The sequence below is a fragment of the Borostomias antarcticus genome (genome assembly GCF_949987555.1).
Source record: "Borostomias antarcticus genome assembly, chromosome: 1".
NCBI lineage: Eukaryota > Metazoa > Chordata > Actinopteri > Stomiiformes > Stomiidae > Borostomias > Borostomias antarcticus.
In genome coordinates, this window is record NC_140234.1 from 47,420,108 (window position 1) to 47,435,869 (window position 15,762).

General features: G+C 46.2%; 1 protein-coding gene across 1 annotated transcript in view; it reads left to right on the forward strand.

Moving 5' to 3' along the window:
• Nucleotides 1-12,668, forward strand: part of gramd1bb (GRAM domain containing 1Bb) — a gene marked incomplete at its 5' end in the record, with an annotated part of 64,866 nt that extends 52,198 nt beyond the window's left edge. Inside the window, 15 exons of the mRNA XM_084447888.1 lie at nucleotides 3,378-3,462; nucleotides 3,576-3,679; nucleotides 3,836-3,931; nucleotides 4,489-4,569; nucleotides 4,984-5,099; nucleotides 5,355-5,550; nucleotides 6,042-6,222; nucleotides 6,422-6,565; nucleotides 6,707-6,825; nucleotides 7,137-7,279; nucleotides 7,375-7,478; nucleotides 7,928-8,219; nucleotides 8,615-8,722; nucleotides 9,203-9,323; nucleotides 9,560-12,668. Of these exons, the coding sequence (XP_084304014.1) occupies nucleotides 3,378-3,462; nucleotides 3,576-3,679; nucleotides 3,836-3,931; nucleotides 4,489-4,569; nucleotides 4,984-5,099; nucleotides 5,355-5,550; nucleotides 6,042-6,222; nucleotides 6,422-6,565; nucleotides 6,707-6,825; nucleotides 7,137-7,279; nucleotides 7,375-7,478; nucleotides 7,928-8,219; nucleotides 8,615-8,722; nucleotides 9,203-9,323; nucleotides 9,560-9,649 (1,980 nt within the window). The 3' untranslated portion in view covers nucleotides 9,650-12,668. The remainder of the gene's footprint in view (nucleotides 1-3,377; nucleotides 3,463-3,575; nucleotides 3,680-3,835; nucleotides 3,932-4,488; nucleotides 4,570-4,983; nucleotides 5,100-5,354; nucleotides 5,551-6,041; nucleotides 6,223-6,421; nucleotides 6,566-6,706; nucleotides 6,826-7,136; nucleotides 7,280-7,374; nucleotides 7,479-7,927; nucleotides 8,220-8,614; nucleotides 8,723-9,202; nucleotides 9,324-9,559) is intronic.
• Nucleotides 12,669-15,762: the final 3,094 nt, after the last annotated feature.

Here is a 15,762-nt window from a genome sequence, read left to right on the forward strand (position 1 = left end):
ACTTTTCTTTTCTCTCTGGACCCTCAGAACACAAAGGGGAGGATATTGTATTCAATTGGGCGGCCCTTGGTTTGAGATTTTGATGAGCAATTCACTGAAATCTCATCGTCAGTAGGCTACGTGAAGGCATTTTCGCCTCGCTGAGAGGGCACTTTCCTCCAGGGGAATCTGCGAGTGATTTTGCAACCGTTTACAGAAACCGGATTATTTTCCCAGTCGCCATCGATTTCCTGCTGCGCATTTATTCCCCGGAGCAATTTGGCCGCTGGTCGAAGGCAGACGGAGACAGGGGGTCTTTTGGAAACAGTACCGGGCAGGAAACAGTACCGGGCAGGAAACAGTACCGGGCAGGAAACGGTGCGGAATCTGTGGCTGACTTCCAGCGCACAGATGTAGCCACCGCAAGCGGACCTAACGTAATGCCAGCCGGAGACGTAGCCGGGCGCTTTTTATTTGTACTCTTGTCGTTACTGGAGGTGTCGTTGGCGTACCCGCCTCCCGCACCGTGAGCAGTTCCTACGCTGAGGGGCTCCAGTGTCAGGAGGACATTGCTGACCTTAGCGGACAGGAGGGGGGCACCCAAAACGGGAGACGTGGATGACAGAGGGAGGGATAGATAAGAGGTGTAGACTGTAATATCCGCAGGGCGCTCGGGTTACTAGTTTTAGCGGCAGCATTGCTTCCAAACGTGTGGTTCATTTTGACCGCTGCGTCTTTGGCCTTCCAGTCCTGGCATGCGACCCCCGTGGAGCTCCTTTTAAGATTGATGGACTTGTTTATACTGACTGGGGGGGTGGGCGTGCTGCACATCTGTCCCTTGTAACTCAGTCACCTTGTCAGCGAGTGAGACCTGACAGACTCCACCGTCTACCAGTTAAAGGGAAACTCCTCTCTTTCTACATCTCTTTCCCTCTATATCCTCCCCTCGCTGTGGAGAGCATACTTTTATTTTGTTCTGTTCACCCCTTCTCTGTCTGAGACATTGTGAGGACCTGGACAGCCCCCTCACAGCCTGCCTGCGCACGCGCACACACTCACACACACACACTCACAGTCACACACTTACACACTCACACACACACACACACTCACAGACTTACACGCTCACACACACACACACACACACACTCACACACACACACACGCACTCACACACTCACACTTACACGCTCACACACACTCACATACACTCACACACTTACACACTCACACACACGCGCTCACACACACTCACACTTACACGTTCACACACACTCACACACAGTCACACACTTACACACTCACACACAAACACACACTTACACACACGCGCGGTTGCCAGAAAAGAACTAGAGGGAAAAACAGCAGCCATAATAATAAGAGACTTGTGGACCCGAGGTTACTAGAGGGCAACGGCCGTAACTCCTCTCCCTCTGTGGGTGTGTGTGTGAGGGGGAGAGAGAGAGGGAGAGAGGGGCTGGGATCATGTGGCAGGAGTCAGCTGGGTCCAGCTCTCTGTTTCCTCACTCTGGAAGGGAGTAGCGTCCAAACCAGGGGCAAGTCACCGCGGTCTCCAAGCCACTGGACCACAGCTCTGTCCGACCGAACCTGAACTAACGGCAACTGAAGACTGTTGACTTGCGGTTCCGAGGACCCCAGGAGGAGGAGGAGGAGGGAGGGCATCAGGGGTTTAGGCGTCCGTCCGCGCGCTCGAGGTGGCATGCAGGCCGAGGCTGAGGAGTGGGAGGCAATGCTGGAGCTGGACGAAGCCTTGGCAGGATGGCTGTTACGGGGTCCTGCCCCGGGGGAGTTTGGGTGGGAGTGGGGCTGGGCCGTCTCCTCGGACCACCAGGACCCCGACTGGGACACGGAGGATGTGCCTGCCGTAAGTGACCTCCCTAGAGAGAGACCAGCAGCACAGGAGGAGGGGGGGGTTCGTGAGAGGTAGAGGCAGGGAGGGTGTGTGTGTGGGGGGGAAGGGGGGTCTAAGGGCGGGCAACGCGTTTAGGTGTGGCGTCCCCTCTCACGGTTACATTTTTGTACACAACAGAAAAACACATGAGTCACAGCCTGGCTATTCGAATTCCCCCCTGGTCCATTGAGGCTTGGTGCGTGTTGACAGAGTGGGAACTGTTTGAGCATCTACTGTACAGCATGGCAGACAAGATGTTGCACTGTAGTGTGTAATCAAATTGAACAGTTATTGGTGTGAAAATGGGAATTCGCCCATACTTAATGCGTCTAACAGTGGATTTTTCTCGATAGTTTAAAGGAGCTTTTTTTGCTGCATTTCTTCTGTAAATACTGTCACATAATTCCAGCACATTTTTCTCAAAGCTACATTTTTTGCTCCCAGAACGACTGGTTTCCCGCCAAAGTTTGGTGTGAGACAGAGCCTTCACAGTATTTCCACTTCAAGCTGCACACATTTTCAAGCATCGTACTAGCATCGCTTAGTGGATTTTAACGTGAACAATCTGTTGTTTTCCCAGAAGTTGAACCACATAGTTCTTTCCCCTCCCTAAAAGGATGTCTTTGGTAATGGTATTGGCAGCCTTTCTTTCCTGAAGTTGTTTCTTTTCAAGGAAAAGCATTTGGCACAGACACTCAGCACTTACCCCCTACACTCAAAAGACGCTTGTCCTGGGTCATAGTGCTTCCTTCTGTAAACAAGCCTGTCCTGTGAAGAGGTGCCCAAGATAAGAATGACCTTTCTGGCTGAGAATAGGAGAGAGTGTCCACTGTGTCCAGTATGTTAACAAATAGAAGAATACCACATTCTTCTCATGGCCAACCAGAACCTGAACTAAATACATTAATTAATCATTTTCAATGGGATTTTAGAAGCTACAGTATGTCACTGACAACAAGGGCAGCAGGGCTTGCTAACAAAATCATTTGGGATTTGGGTGTCCTTGTGTCATTGTTGACTGTCCCTTAACAAAGGCCACATTGTGTGCTTTGTCGCCCCTAAACATGTTACTACATATCGCTGACTTGGGAATGTGACTCACATCGTTGAATGCTCACAGGCATGTTTTAATAGATCTTGAGTTTAGGGCATTGTGCTTTGCATTGCTCTGCCCTTACTAAAGATGTATGCTGCTGGCCAAGCCAGTCTATCTACAGTAGGTGCCTCTGCATGACTGTATATACCCATTTGCAGTGACTGCTGCGCAGGAAGTGTGTGTGTGTGCGTGTGTGTGCGCGTGTGTGTGTGTGTGTGTGTATGTGCGTGCGTGCGTGCATGTGTGTGTTTGCATGCGTGCCTGAGTGGTGTATGTGTGTGCACATGCAAAATAGGAGTGAGAATATGTGTGTGTTCAGTGATAAACATTCCCTCACTCTCTCTCTCACTCTCTGTCTCACTCTTTCTCTCTTTATCTCTCTCTCTCCAGGTGCTGAGCCCCACATATAAACAGCGGAATGAGGACTTCAGGAAGCTCTTCAAGCAGCTGCCAGACACGGAGCGTCTCATCGTGGGTGAGTACATCTGGGGGGGGGGGGCACTGTTGGACAGAAGCTCCATGAAACCTGGATCGGTTGGTGTGGTAGGACATTGGTAGAGTCGGTGACCTTTGCCCTGTTTCCACCAGATTATTCCTGCGCCCTGCAGCGAGACATCCTCCTGCAGGGCCGACTCTACCTCTCGGAAAACTGGATCTGTTTCTATAGCAACATCTTCCGCTGGGAAACGCTGGTGAGCATCGGGCTTCCAGAAATGTCATTCCTTTCTGTTAATTTGGTCTTGTCTTTGGTGATTCACTCTGTTCACTGTGTGTGTGTGTGTGTGTGTGTGTGTGTGTGTGTGTGTGTGTGTGTGTGTGTGTGTGTGTGTGTGTGTGTGTGTGTGTAGTTGACAGTGCGGCTGAAGGACATCTGCTCCATGACGAAGGAGAAGACCGCCCGCCTCATTCCCAACGCCATCCAGGTGTGCACAGACGCCGATAAGGTAAGACTAGGGAGGAGACAATGTACGTGACCCTCTCCATAGTGAGACCCGCTCCATAGTGAGACCCGCTCCATAGTGAGATCCGCTCCATAGTGAGACCCGCTCCATAGTGAGATCCGCTCCATAGTGAGACCCTCTCCATAGTGAGACCCGCTCCATAGTGAGATCCGCTCCATAGTGAGACCCTCTCCATAGTGAGACCCTCTCCATAGTGAGACCCTCTCCATAGTGAGACCCGCTCCATAGTGAGACCCTCTACATAGTGAGACCCTCTCCATAGTGAGACCCGCTCCATAGTGAGACCCTCTACATAGTGAGACCCTCTACATAGTGAGACCCACTCCATAGTGAGACCCTCTCCATAGTGAGACCCTCTACATAGTGAGACCCTCTACATAGTGAGACCCTCTACATAGTGAGACCCTCTACATAGTGAGACCCACTCCATAGTGAGACCCTCTACATAGTGAGACCCTCTCCATAGTGAGACCCTCTACATAGTGAGACCCTCTCTATAGTGAGTCGTCACCTTTATTTTCTTTGTTCTCTCCTCACAGCACTTTTTCACCTCATTTGGAGCACGAGACAGGACCTACATGATGATGTTCAGACTGTGGCAGAATGCACTTCTGGAAAAGGTAAGACAGCCAAGACTTTCACATTAACAGTGCTATCGTTAACAATTTTATGTACAAGAATCATTTAAGAGACCACCGTCGTAATACTATTGGCTCATGAGCCTTAGAGGCGGGAACTAAACCTCAGACATCTCAGACAGACAATGAACATTCATTTCAAACCTGTCAAAAACTTGTACATGATAAATTCATAATCAATATTTTGGGGGGGCCAAAGCAATACTTTTATCCCGTACCTTTGAAAAAACTCTAGGGATTTTTTTTATATATGATTCATCTACATTTTAAAAAAAAAATCAATCACCTTTTAATGGAGGATTTTTTCCTACAGCACCATATGAGACCTTTTTACTCACACATGACAGTTGACTATCTGCTGTATTGAGTGATGTGTCTGGAACCACTCTGCTGTAGCCCCTGTGCCCCAAAGAGCTGTGGCACTTTGTCCACCAGTGCTATGGCAACGAGCTGGGCCTGACCAGTGACGACGAGGATTACGTTCCCCCCGACGATGACTTCAACACCATGGGGTAGGTCTGGTCGCCACGGTGACAACTGCTAGTGCTAACGCTGCCTCATCGATTAGTACGATTCATTAAGAGGACTTGATCTCCTGGGGGTTTTCAGGAGGTCAAGGCCCGTCAGACACTGTGAAACACACACATACACATACACACACATACACAGCATCTCTCTCAGTCAACTGCTTATCAACACACAAGACCAGGTGCCCTGAGAATCCTAACCTCTGTCTGGTCCCCGCACCCCCGCGTTGACCCCTTCAGGTTCTGCGAGGAGATCCCCAACGAGGAGAACGAGATCGGCAATGACAACTCGTCCAAAAGCAGTGGCGAGGCCAAGCACGAGGGCAGCCCGACACCCGCGCACAAGAAGTCCACCTCCACCAACGCCCTGACCCTGCCGGTCAGCGGTGACCCGGCCATCTCAGTGAGTCCCAGCGACCCCACTGACACTGAAGAGGTCAGAGGGCAAATTTTTTAGGGGTCATGTGTCTTTGAAGAGGAAGTGAGCTTGTTGATGTTATTCATAACCTCTAAATTGCATTATTCATAACCTCAAATTTGCATAACAGCTACATCAAAGGAAGGAGCTATTAAAGTAGGTCTAATGACTAGCTAACAAGATGACATGGAGGGCACGCACATGGCAGCGCAGAACTACTCGTGCTATAGGCAAAGATGAGCATAACTGGCATTTTGGAAAAGCTTGAATGAATTGGGTTATATTACAGAGATGAATACAGTAATATCTAATGGGTCCGTTTCCTGGATACAGATGAAGGCCAGCCTTGAAATAAATATGCGTTTCATGAAGAATTTCAGTTGACATCAAAGACTGGGCTTCAACAGTGTCTGGGAAAACTGACCCAATATTATGTACCTGTATTTACAGTATCACTTTCTCCAGTGACCGACCCCTTCTCTCCCCCTCTCTCCGTTGGTCTCTCTCAGTTTGACCTTTCCCCAGAGGAGTATGCAGACTGCCTCCCAGAAGGCGAGCAGCTCGCCCTCCCCCTGCTGGAGGTGGAGGGTACTGAGCCCAGCGGCCTCGTGCCCTCGCCGTCGCTCGACTTCAACGACAACGAGGACATCCCGACCGAGCTCAGCGACTCCTCCGAGACCCACGATGAGGGTGAGGCCTCAGACCTCCATTCACTTAACAAACCTTTACTGAAGCTCTGTACGTGTTGGCCGAAATCTGCATCCATGTGACCTGTAACGATTGTAATTATCACTGAAATGTAGTAACTTCAAAGGTGATCAGGTCTTGCATGTGTCCACTAAGGGGCCCCAACTGAAAGGCCTCTATGTACTGCATCTGTCTCAATCAGGTGAAGTGCAGGCCTTCCACGAGGACCTGAACGGGCGCCAGTACATCAACGAGGTGTACAAGTTCAGCGTGGACAAGATGTATGGCATCCTCTTTACCGAGTCCCAGTTCATGACTGACTTCATGGAGCAGCGCAGGTTCTCCGGTCAGTAGAAATAAATCTTGTCGTCCTTTAGCATTAGCGTTAGCATCTTCTGTTAGTTTTGCCATTGTGGATATGTGACGTGTCACATATCCCTACAGAATGTGTATCCCCCGACTTAATCTACTCCCCTCCCTCATGCAGATGTGGTCTACCACCCGTGGAAGAAGGAAGATGCGGGTAACCAGACCAGAGAGATCCTGTACACCATCTCCCTGTCCAACCCTCTGGCGCCAAAGACAGCCACGGTTACAGAGACACAGGTGAACAACCCCCTTTGTGCCAAATCATACCCCAATGCACAACCGGCCAATCAAAGACAGTGTTACAACCGGCCAATCAAAGATAGTGACCGGCCAATCAAAGATAGTGTCACAACCTTCTCTTTAAAGAGTCATGTCCTTGTAGGAAGTGATTTGTTGAGCAGAATATCCTATCTTAAGTATTTCCTCATCCTACATGTTTTTTGTTGTTGTTGTTGTTGTTGTTGTTGTTGTTGTTTTTAAACCAGTGAACAATGTTATGCCGATGCAGCTTACCAAAATCTATCTCCATCTTTCCATCTTCCTGACAGACATTGTACAAGGCCAGCCAGGAGACTGAGTGCTACATCATCGATGCTGAGGTCATAACCCACGACGTCCCCTACCACGACTACTTCTACACCCTCAACCGCTACATGATCACCAGAGTGGCCAAGAACAAGTGTCGGTTAAGGTGAGGAGGACACAGAAACACTGACGTGACGTCATCAGAACGTTGCCATAACGTCGGCCGCACATGACAGCATGTTCCGTACGCCTCTTTCCCAGGGTGTCCACTGAGCTACGTTATAGGAAACAGCCATGGGGACTGGTCAAGGGCTTCATAGAGAAGAACTTCTGGAGTGGGCTGGATGAGAACTTCCGCCATCTGGGTAAGGTCTGCCAGCTTGTGGAACTTTTATGTTCATAGTAACCAATTAGCAGTACATAGCAACCAATTAGCCTACACTTGAAACTGAGAGCACTATGTTGGCCTTGAACTCCACCTGATGTCAATTTAGTCTTTCAACATAATCATCCATGAAAACTATAGTTAGACATGAGCTTTTGTGAAAGGGACCTAGGTCTCATTAGATTACCCTGTTTAAATCAAGGATAACTTTGACTTATAACTATTATTATTATTATTAGTAGTAGTAGTAGTAGTAGTCGTAGTAGTATTATTATTACTACTACTACTACTATTATCTATTATTATTATTATTATTATAAAGAAGAAAAAAATATTATTTTATTATTATTTATGTTGTATTATTGTTTTTTCATGTAAAATATAAAAGGTCTAAGGATCTAAGGTAAAATAATGTCTTGGTTGATGCAGAGTTGGAGCTGGCCAAGGTGGAGGACCTACTAATGGAGAGCCACCCGCTGTCCCCCAAGGCCAAGGTGGTGAAGGCCTCCTCTGTGAGGAGGAGGAAACGGCCCCTCGCACACTTGCGGGGCCCGCACATGGACGAGGCACTCAGCACCGTGACCACGCCCACCGACGACGAGGTCATCCACCGCATCAAACACGTGGCGGGCTCCACCCAGACCAGACACACCCCTGAGCACATGCCCGGGGGGTTCGCCCTCTACAGCGTCTCCAAATTGCTGCTCATCATCAGCTTTGTGTGAGTGGGTTACACACGCACACACACGCACATTCGCCCACTTACTTTCATACACACAGTCATACAGACACAATCATACAGACACAGATCCATTGTTTATTATTATGTCCGTTTCATTTTCAAACATCTGCTCATATTTCTTTGTGCTGTAAATGTAATTTCTCTATTCTCTCCTTTCATTGCCTACCATAGGATCTGTCTAAGGTACATCCATCCATGTCTTTACTGATCAACATAACAGGCCCCAGCTCAAAGGAAAACCCTTACTTTCTGTTAGAACGGTGAACAATAACGTTCAGTGCTGTTTATTTCATTCCTCCCCTCTCCCTCTCTCTCTCTCTCTCTCTCTCTCCCTCTCCCTCTCCCTCTCTGTTTCTCTTCCTCTCCTCCAACAGCTTGGTTCTGCTGGTGTTCCTCAACATGATGCTGTTCTATAAGCTGTGCATGCTGGAGTACTCGGCACAGTCTCTCACCACCTGGCAAGGCCTGCGGCTTCAGGAAAGGTACAGTACACACACACATGTATTAAACCTGGTTTTCTGGAGAGCTGTGCCACTACAGAGCTTCCATTATGTAGTATTGTATTAATGGAAGCCAAACCAAGACTATTTGCCCATATTCTATTCCATGAACCTCAACCATATGGCTATAATCATCGTTGCCCACAAAACATTTTGAATTTCCCTGGATAATGGTGAGCTTACTGGAACAATTTGTCCTTCATGAGTTTCGGCACTCCTTTGAGGTGGTAGTCAGTCACACTTGATAGAACCTTGAGGTGTGTTTAACGCGTGTATATGTGTGTGTGTGTGTGTGTGTGTGTGTGTGTGTGTGTGTGTGTGTGTGTGTGTGTGTGTGTGTGTGTGTGTGTGCGCGCGCGTGTGTGTGCGCGCGTGTGTGCGCGTGTGTGTGCGCGTGTGTGTGCGTGTGTGTGTGTGTGTGTGTGTGTGTGTGTGTGTGTGTGTGTGTTTGTTTGTTTCCAGTAAACTGCCCCAGACGCAGATGGAGTGGGCCCAGCTATTGGAGTCCCAGCAGCGTTACCATGACGCTGAGCTGCAGAAGTGGAGAGAGATCATCAAGTCTTCGGTGGTGCTGCTGGACCAGGTAGGGAAGACCTGGAAACAAAACTCCCTTTGAAATGACTGTCAGAGAGTTAAAGTACTCATTAGCTGATATTTTGACTGCCCAAAGTCAGACAAATTGTTGTCACTTTGTGCATTGCCTGAAACATTCTATATTGTTATTCCATCAATGTTCTTACACTGCAGTTGTTTGGTTCAATTAAAATATGACTCATACACAAGTTAATACCAGGGTTTTGTCCTCTTGCCTCTTCACAGATGAAGGATTCTTTATTGAACCTTCAAAGAGGCCTTGGCTTAACAGACTACAGCTCAGAAGCTGAGGAGAAGAGAAGTCGCTACCACTGACATACGACCCCTTGGCCATGAGGGCATGGTGTGCAATACAGGAACTGTTTGTGTACGAATATGCAGACATAAACAAATGGAGCAGAGGGTGACCAGCTGTGAGCTGGCCCTATGGGGACAGAGGGACAGTGTGAAGCCCCTCCCCCCAACTCATAGAGGTCATGACCCCGCAGGGCAAACCACGGATAGGAAGCCCCCCGCCCACCCCACCCCACCATAGACTCGAAGTGAGGCATCACCCCCACAGCAGTGAGGCATCATGGGAAAGGTGCCAACGAGCCCCAGGCTCTGTTACCCTCTTGACTTTTTTTTCTGTCATCCTTTCTCAAGGACACTGTACTGTAACACATTGACACTCGTTTATGGGGGTAGAAGAGGAAAAAAGTGCAGCATGCGATTTCTGCTCTTCATCATAAAAACTCCTCCCCTTCAGCGCCTGTGGCTCCACTGCTGCTCTTGCAAGAGTTAAAAGAAGAACAAAAAAAAGAGAGGAGACAGGAGGAGGAGGGCCTCATGCAGTCAACAGGCTTTCCACACCCCCTCAACTGTTCCAAACCCAATTGTCCCCTAGGGGCCCTCGCTGCAGTGTCCCTTTTGTCACCCCTTCTGGTCCCGGGAACAGATCACGTTCTAGAGTAGCAGGACCACCAGCAGAGAGATGGAGGAGAGGTGTACAGTGTGTGGAAGCACACTTCCACTTAGACATCTACTGCCTTGTTTTGGGCCTGGTTGAACTTGGTTTGTCAGGGGCTGGTTCCCCTTGATAGCCTGTCGCCAGGGTGTTGGGTTGGTACATTTTATGAAGTCTTACCGGAAGATTCAATTTCTGATAAGGAAAGTCCTCATAAGCATTCAGTAGTTATCAGATATATTTGAGATTGCAAGGGCATTATTGCTTTCCAGGGGACATCATGTCCCCAAACTGTTTCTGGACTAGAAGGAGGGAACCTGAGAGTTCTTAAGGTTTAGGAAGTTCAGTCCTGTATTATAGCATAGTTATATAGCTATCTTACATTGTGCAAGCTGACCAACACAATCAATTGACCATCATATGCGTCACTTTTTTTCCACCAGTTGTGAAACAGTCACTGGAACATTAAGTTCCAAATCGAATAATTAGCTGTCAGCGCTGCTTTTATTCATCACCTATCAACCAATTACTGGCAACTCTTTTTACGCACAGTATTGATGATTTTCTTCATGATGTTGCACATTTCTCAGTATAAGTTACTAGAAGTCCTATGGACAGAGAATGTAATGGATTGTTCCAAATGACTGGTCTTTTGGTAATACATAAGACACCCTGATGGCTTAGATGTCATTTGAAAAAGGGATACTGCAGCCAGGCAATTAGGGTGACTTGTGTTCTTAAGTGTTTTATTACTAAACTGTGATTATATCTCTTTCAAATGTTTGAAGATGGAATTATATGAATATATTTGAAATATATATGTATATTTCACTATTTAATATATATTTCAAAATATATACACATTGCATATATTTATTGTTAATTTATGTAAATAGGAAAGTTATCAGAGCTCTAGACAGGTTTAAAAAATTTATAACGAAGTGTTTTCTTCAAAAAAGCATGCCGGGTATGTCTGTGACATATCTAGTGTGCATGTATGCTTGAGTGTGTATACTGTATGTGTGTGCGCGCACGTGTGTATGCGCACACACTTGTGTGTTCATGTGTAGAGAGTGACATTTCTACCATTCCACTCATAATGGTGTCTCTCAGCGTTTCGTTTCTGGCACATGTAGCCAAACTGCCTTTCTGATGCCCATGCGTTTGGATGCAGCCTTGCATTAGCTTAACAGGCTTCCGTTTACAATGGGCCCCACACGGACACCCCTGTGTCCATGCCACCTCCTGCAAGTGACTTGACTTGACCACATGCATATTGTGCACGCACGCACACACACACACATACACACACATACACACACACACACACTTTGCTCAATCATCCTCATTTTGTCCTGCGTGCCCCAAGTACAGTACTACACTCTCACACACACATCCTGAGTGTTTGTGTCATTTAATGCATTGCAAATTGTGAGATTTATTTTCACGATTTTAGATCGAACCAAATGAAGGGTAAATTATGTTATTTATGCTCGGTTAGATCATTTTCAACAACACAAAATGTACAGTAGGTGATCAGCAACCCTGAGCTACTGATGGAACTTGATGATGAAAGCACTTCCAAAACACTTCCTGAACGAATGAGAGGAAAGTGATGCACTTTATTTTCCTTCCAAATAATGAATGAGAGAGAGAGACAGTGACATCCTGATCTGGGGTCAGGGGGGGGTGAAATCAAAGTCAGAGTGGTATTTAATAAAACTGTTGACCACTTCTAAACAGTCAAATGAATGCAGCCTCTAACTTCCAAACTGACTAAAATTTGAGCACTGGAATTTTGTCCCTTTTTGCATTCTGAAACAAAGCGTTAACCCAACAATTTGTTTAAAGCGCCCCCTGGTATCTAAAAGCATGCATATTTTTCATTTCTCTCTGCTTCCACAGGGAGCACTGGTATGCTGGTCTGTTAACCAGATGTTTTCCTCAGCATTTTGTGTTGCTGATGAGGTGTTCTGCTCCATTGAGTATTTCAGGGCTGGAAGGGAACGGGGGCTGGCAGCCAACCAATCCTGAATGGCTGTACCCTCTCATTGCTCTGCGTGGGAATGGAATGAAGGACGGTGCAGCGAGATGGAGTTCAGGATGAGATGGCCAGGCTGGGACAGGGGTGGGCTGTTTCTGGGCATGGAGTTATCTTGAACGTGTGCTTGTGTTGCCGTGTTAATGAACAAGGCTGTTGGCTATCCTAAACGCATGCTTTTTGACTTGGATCCCCTGCAGTGGGTGCAGTTTTTATATATATGATGACAAGGTATATGGAAATCTTCAAAATCTGGTTGGAAATGTTTCTGTTCTTAAAAAATTGCTTTCACAATCAAGCTGTATTATGAATGATTATATACCCCACTGAGGTCAATGTTTCCTATATACAGGTAGGCCTATAATATATGAAGAAGTGATTGAAATACTTTAAAAGTTTGTTTTAAAGTGTATGAACTGTTTGCTTGGATTTTCATTCATTTCTAGACATTTATTTGGATTTCTATATTTAGAATGGGACTAATATTGGACCATTCACAACTGATTTGAAAAAAGTGTGGAGGGGCACACGTGAGTTCATGTATGAATTAATGTTTGCATGATCTAAGATTTGTCATTCATTTCAGTCTAGTTACTCTTATCTTCAATTCATCTCACACTTCCATTCTTAGTCAAAGTAATTATAATAGCTATCTTCGTGCATACATACATTGTGTATTTTCCTTATTTCCACATTTCTCCCATTGTTTTGTTTGGCTTTATTGATGACAGCTCAAGATGACCTGAGGTGAAGTTGACTATTGTTTGGGGGGTGGTTATCTCCATTAAAGTAACTGATTGAGGGTGTTGGATTTTCAATTACAGTATGTTCAACATTCCTTTCAAACATAATGGTTATTTTTTATACAAACAGTAGACTCATAAGAGAATGCTTCGCGCATCTGTTTCAAAAGACAGGTACGTAGGAGAGGGATGAATGAATCAAAAGTTGCATAAAGATCCCTCACACTGTCTAACAATTCAGATTTATTTTAAGGTTTCGATACTAGACCATTAAGCACTATTTGTCTGATGAAGGATTCATATTTGAATTGCAGGTTAGAGACTGAGCAGGATCTTTTTTGCAAACAGTAGACTAACAGTGGCAGACCTGATATTATAAATAGAACCAATCATATCTAATAGATGCAGTCTTCTTTTTGGCTTGTTTCTTTGTTGCTTGGTGTTCGCTTTTCTCTTTTCTACCATGCACTAACAGATATTGGCATTACCTTGTATGATTGCTATTCTCGCTAGAACACTGTAACAAAGACCACTTGAGATGTCTCGATACCACCGTTTTGTTGTCAATTAATTGTGCGCTTCACTGACTACATTAATTGATATTTGCTTTGTTGTGGTGAACAGCAGAAGCAAGGCGCCACCCCATTCACACTCTGGTTAACGCACGACAGGGAGTCCCACCCTCGCCCTCAAAAACACCTACTGAACACAAAGCCAGGTTCTTCAATGTGTGTCTTGGCATTATGTTACTGGTGTAGCTCTGTTCAAAAAGAGACCTACAGTTTTTTTTTTTTTAGACCTGTTTTGATCTCTAGAGAGAATATTACTTAGATTTATACATGATATACTGTAAGTATATGTTGTGTACATCTGCAGTGGACACACACTGACAAAAGAATCAAATCTACGCTGTGCGTGGTTCTTGATCTGTGGACGACTTTGCCTAATAGAGTCTAAGATAAAGTGGCTTTCTGGTTCATGTGATGTAGAGATGGGAGGTATGAATTAAAAAGTATTGAACATATTTCAAGATCTTTTGGTTATTTATTACCTTGTCCCCTAAACCGAGCAAATACATCAACAAGAAATGGGCATTATATTCTCTTGAAGATTCCCTCATCATGTAACCAAGTTAAAAGTATTATTTGTAACATGCCACATCATACCAGTGCAATGAGCAGTTAAATGCTTTCCGCTAGCTCCTAAAATGGAATGGAATGATCTGAGAGAACATGAAATTGTACAGATGAGTTAAATAGATATATATGGGTGCCGCCCCGGTGGCTCATCGGTTAAGGCACGTACCACATGAAGGAACGAATCCAGCCCAGGCCCTGTGTGATGTCCTCCCCTCTCTCTGTCTCCCACCTTTGCTATCTGTCTACACTGTCCTATATAATTATATATATATATATATATATATATATATATATATGAGCCTCGTATATATATGAGTCTCGTAAGTAAAACTTTATTTGTATAGCACCTTTCATACAAGAAATGCAGCTCAAAGTGCTTTACAACAGGGAAATTACATGCACACGAGAATATCAAAGAGTATGGAATGCCAAGAGGGAACACTCCATTGATACTGCTATGGAACCAATACACCCATCTGCTGAGCCGGGCTGCCGCCATTTTGGACTGTCAAGTTGAGTGCTGCACTGTTACTGTAGCTGTCATTGTCATGCACTCACTTTTTCATGTTTACACTTAAAGGACAGGTTCGGAATTTAGTATTATAAGCTATGTTATAAGGTTATTTACGATCATATACAATGGCCGATATCAAAGATCCATCAAACGGTGCACTCTCGAGATATAGCCTGTCACTGCTAACACACTCAGTGGATCCATAGGTGCATAGACAAAATTCCTCAAAAACACCATTAACTTTCAAAGACAGGAAGCTCACCACAAAGTACGCTTCTGATCGTGTTCGAGCATCTTCCTCGCTCACATGAGGCAGAGGATAGAAAGCTCGCAGCTCCAAGTCCTGCGTGCTGAACACAGTCTGAACCACTTTTGGCACAAAAGAAGGGTCTGTGCGGAGTACAGCCTTACTCCCAGTATCAGTGATGAGAAGTACGGTCAGCGCACACAAGTCTCTGACCTGCCTGCCTGACGTCAAACCAAAGTAGTCTTGATCGAAAAAGCCATTTGAGGGAAGCCTGCTCCACTGGCTCAAACGGCGCTTCACAGAGCGTGTTCAGAACCGATGACAGATCCCATGGAGGTGCCATAGCTTTACCCACAGGGTGAAGGCACCGCACATCAGCCAAAAAACACTTGATCAGGGAATTCTCAAAGACCACTCACTCTATCGACTACACACGCAGAGGCGCCATTCTCCTGAAGGTTTCAACACCGGCCATGCCGGGCTGTTGGAGGCACTGCGGGTCTTCTTCAGAACCCCCCGTTCTTCAAAGATCTTGAGGAGTGGTTTGATCCCCCTCAAATGCTCGGGGAGAGAGTGGATATTGATGAGTGCATGGTGGTGGCCTGCCTGTGTAGGTGACCGGGTCCATCTTCAGAAGTCCACAATCATTTTTGTCTTTTGCCCATATGGGATGTCCGGTGAGATCCGGTTTGGTCACTCACCTCAGTTTCCATCTGATTTTTCCCCCATGGAATTCAAGAGATGAGTTCATTTGAGTTAGGACGTCAAGTCCCAAGAGAGCATCTCCTATGAGCCCCA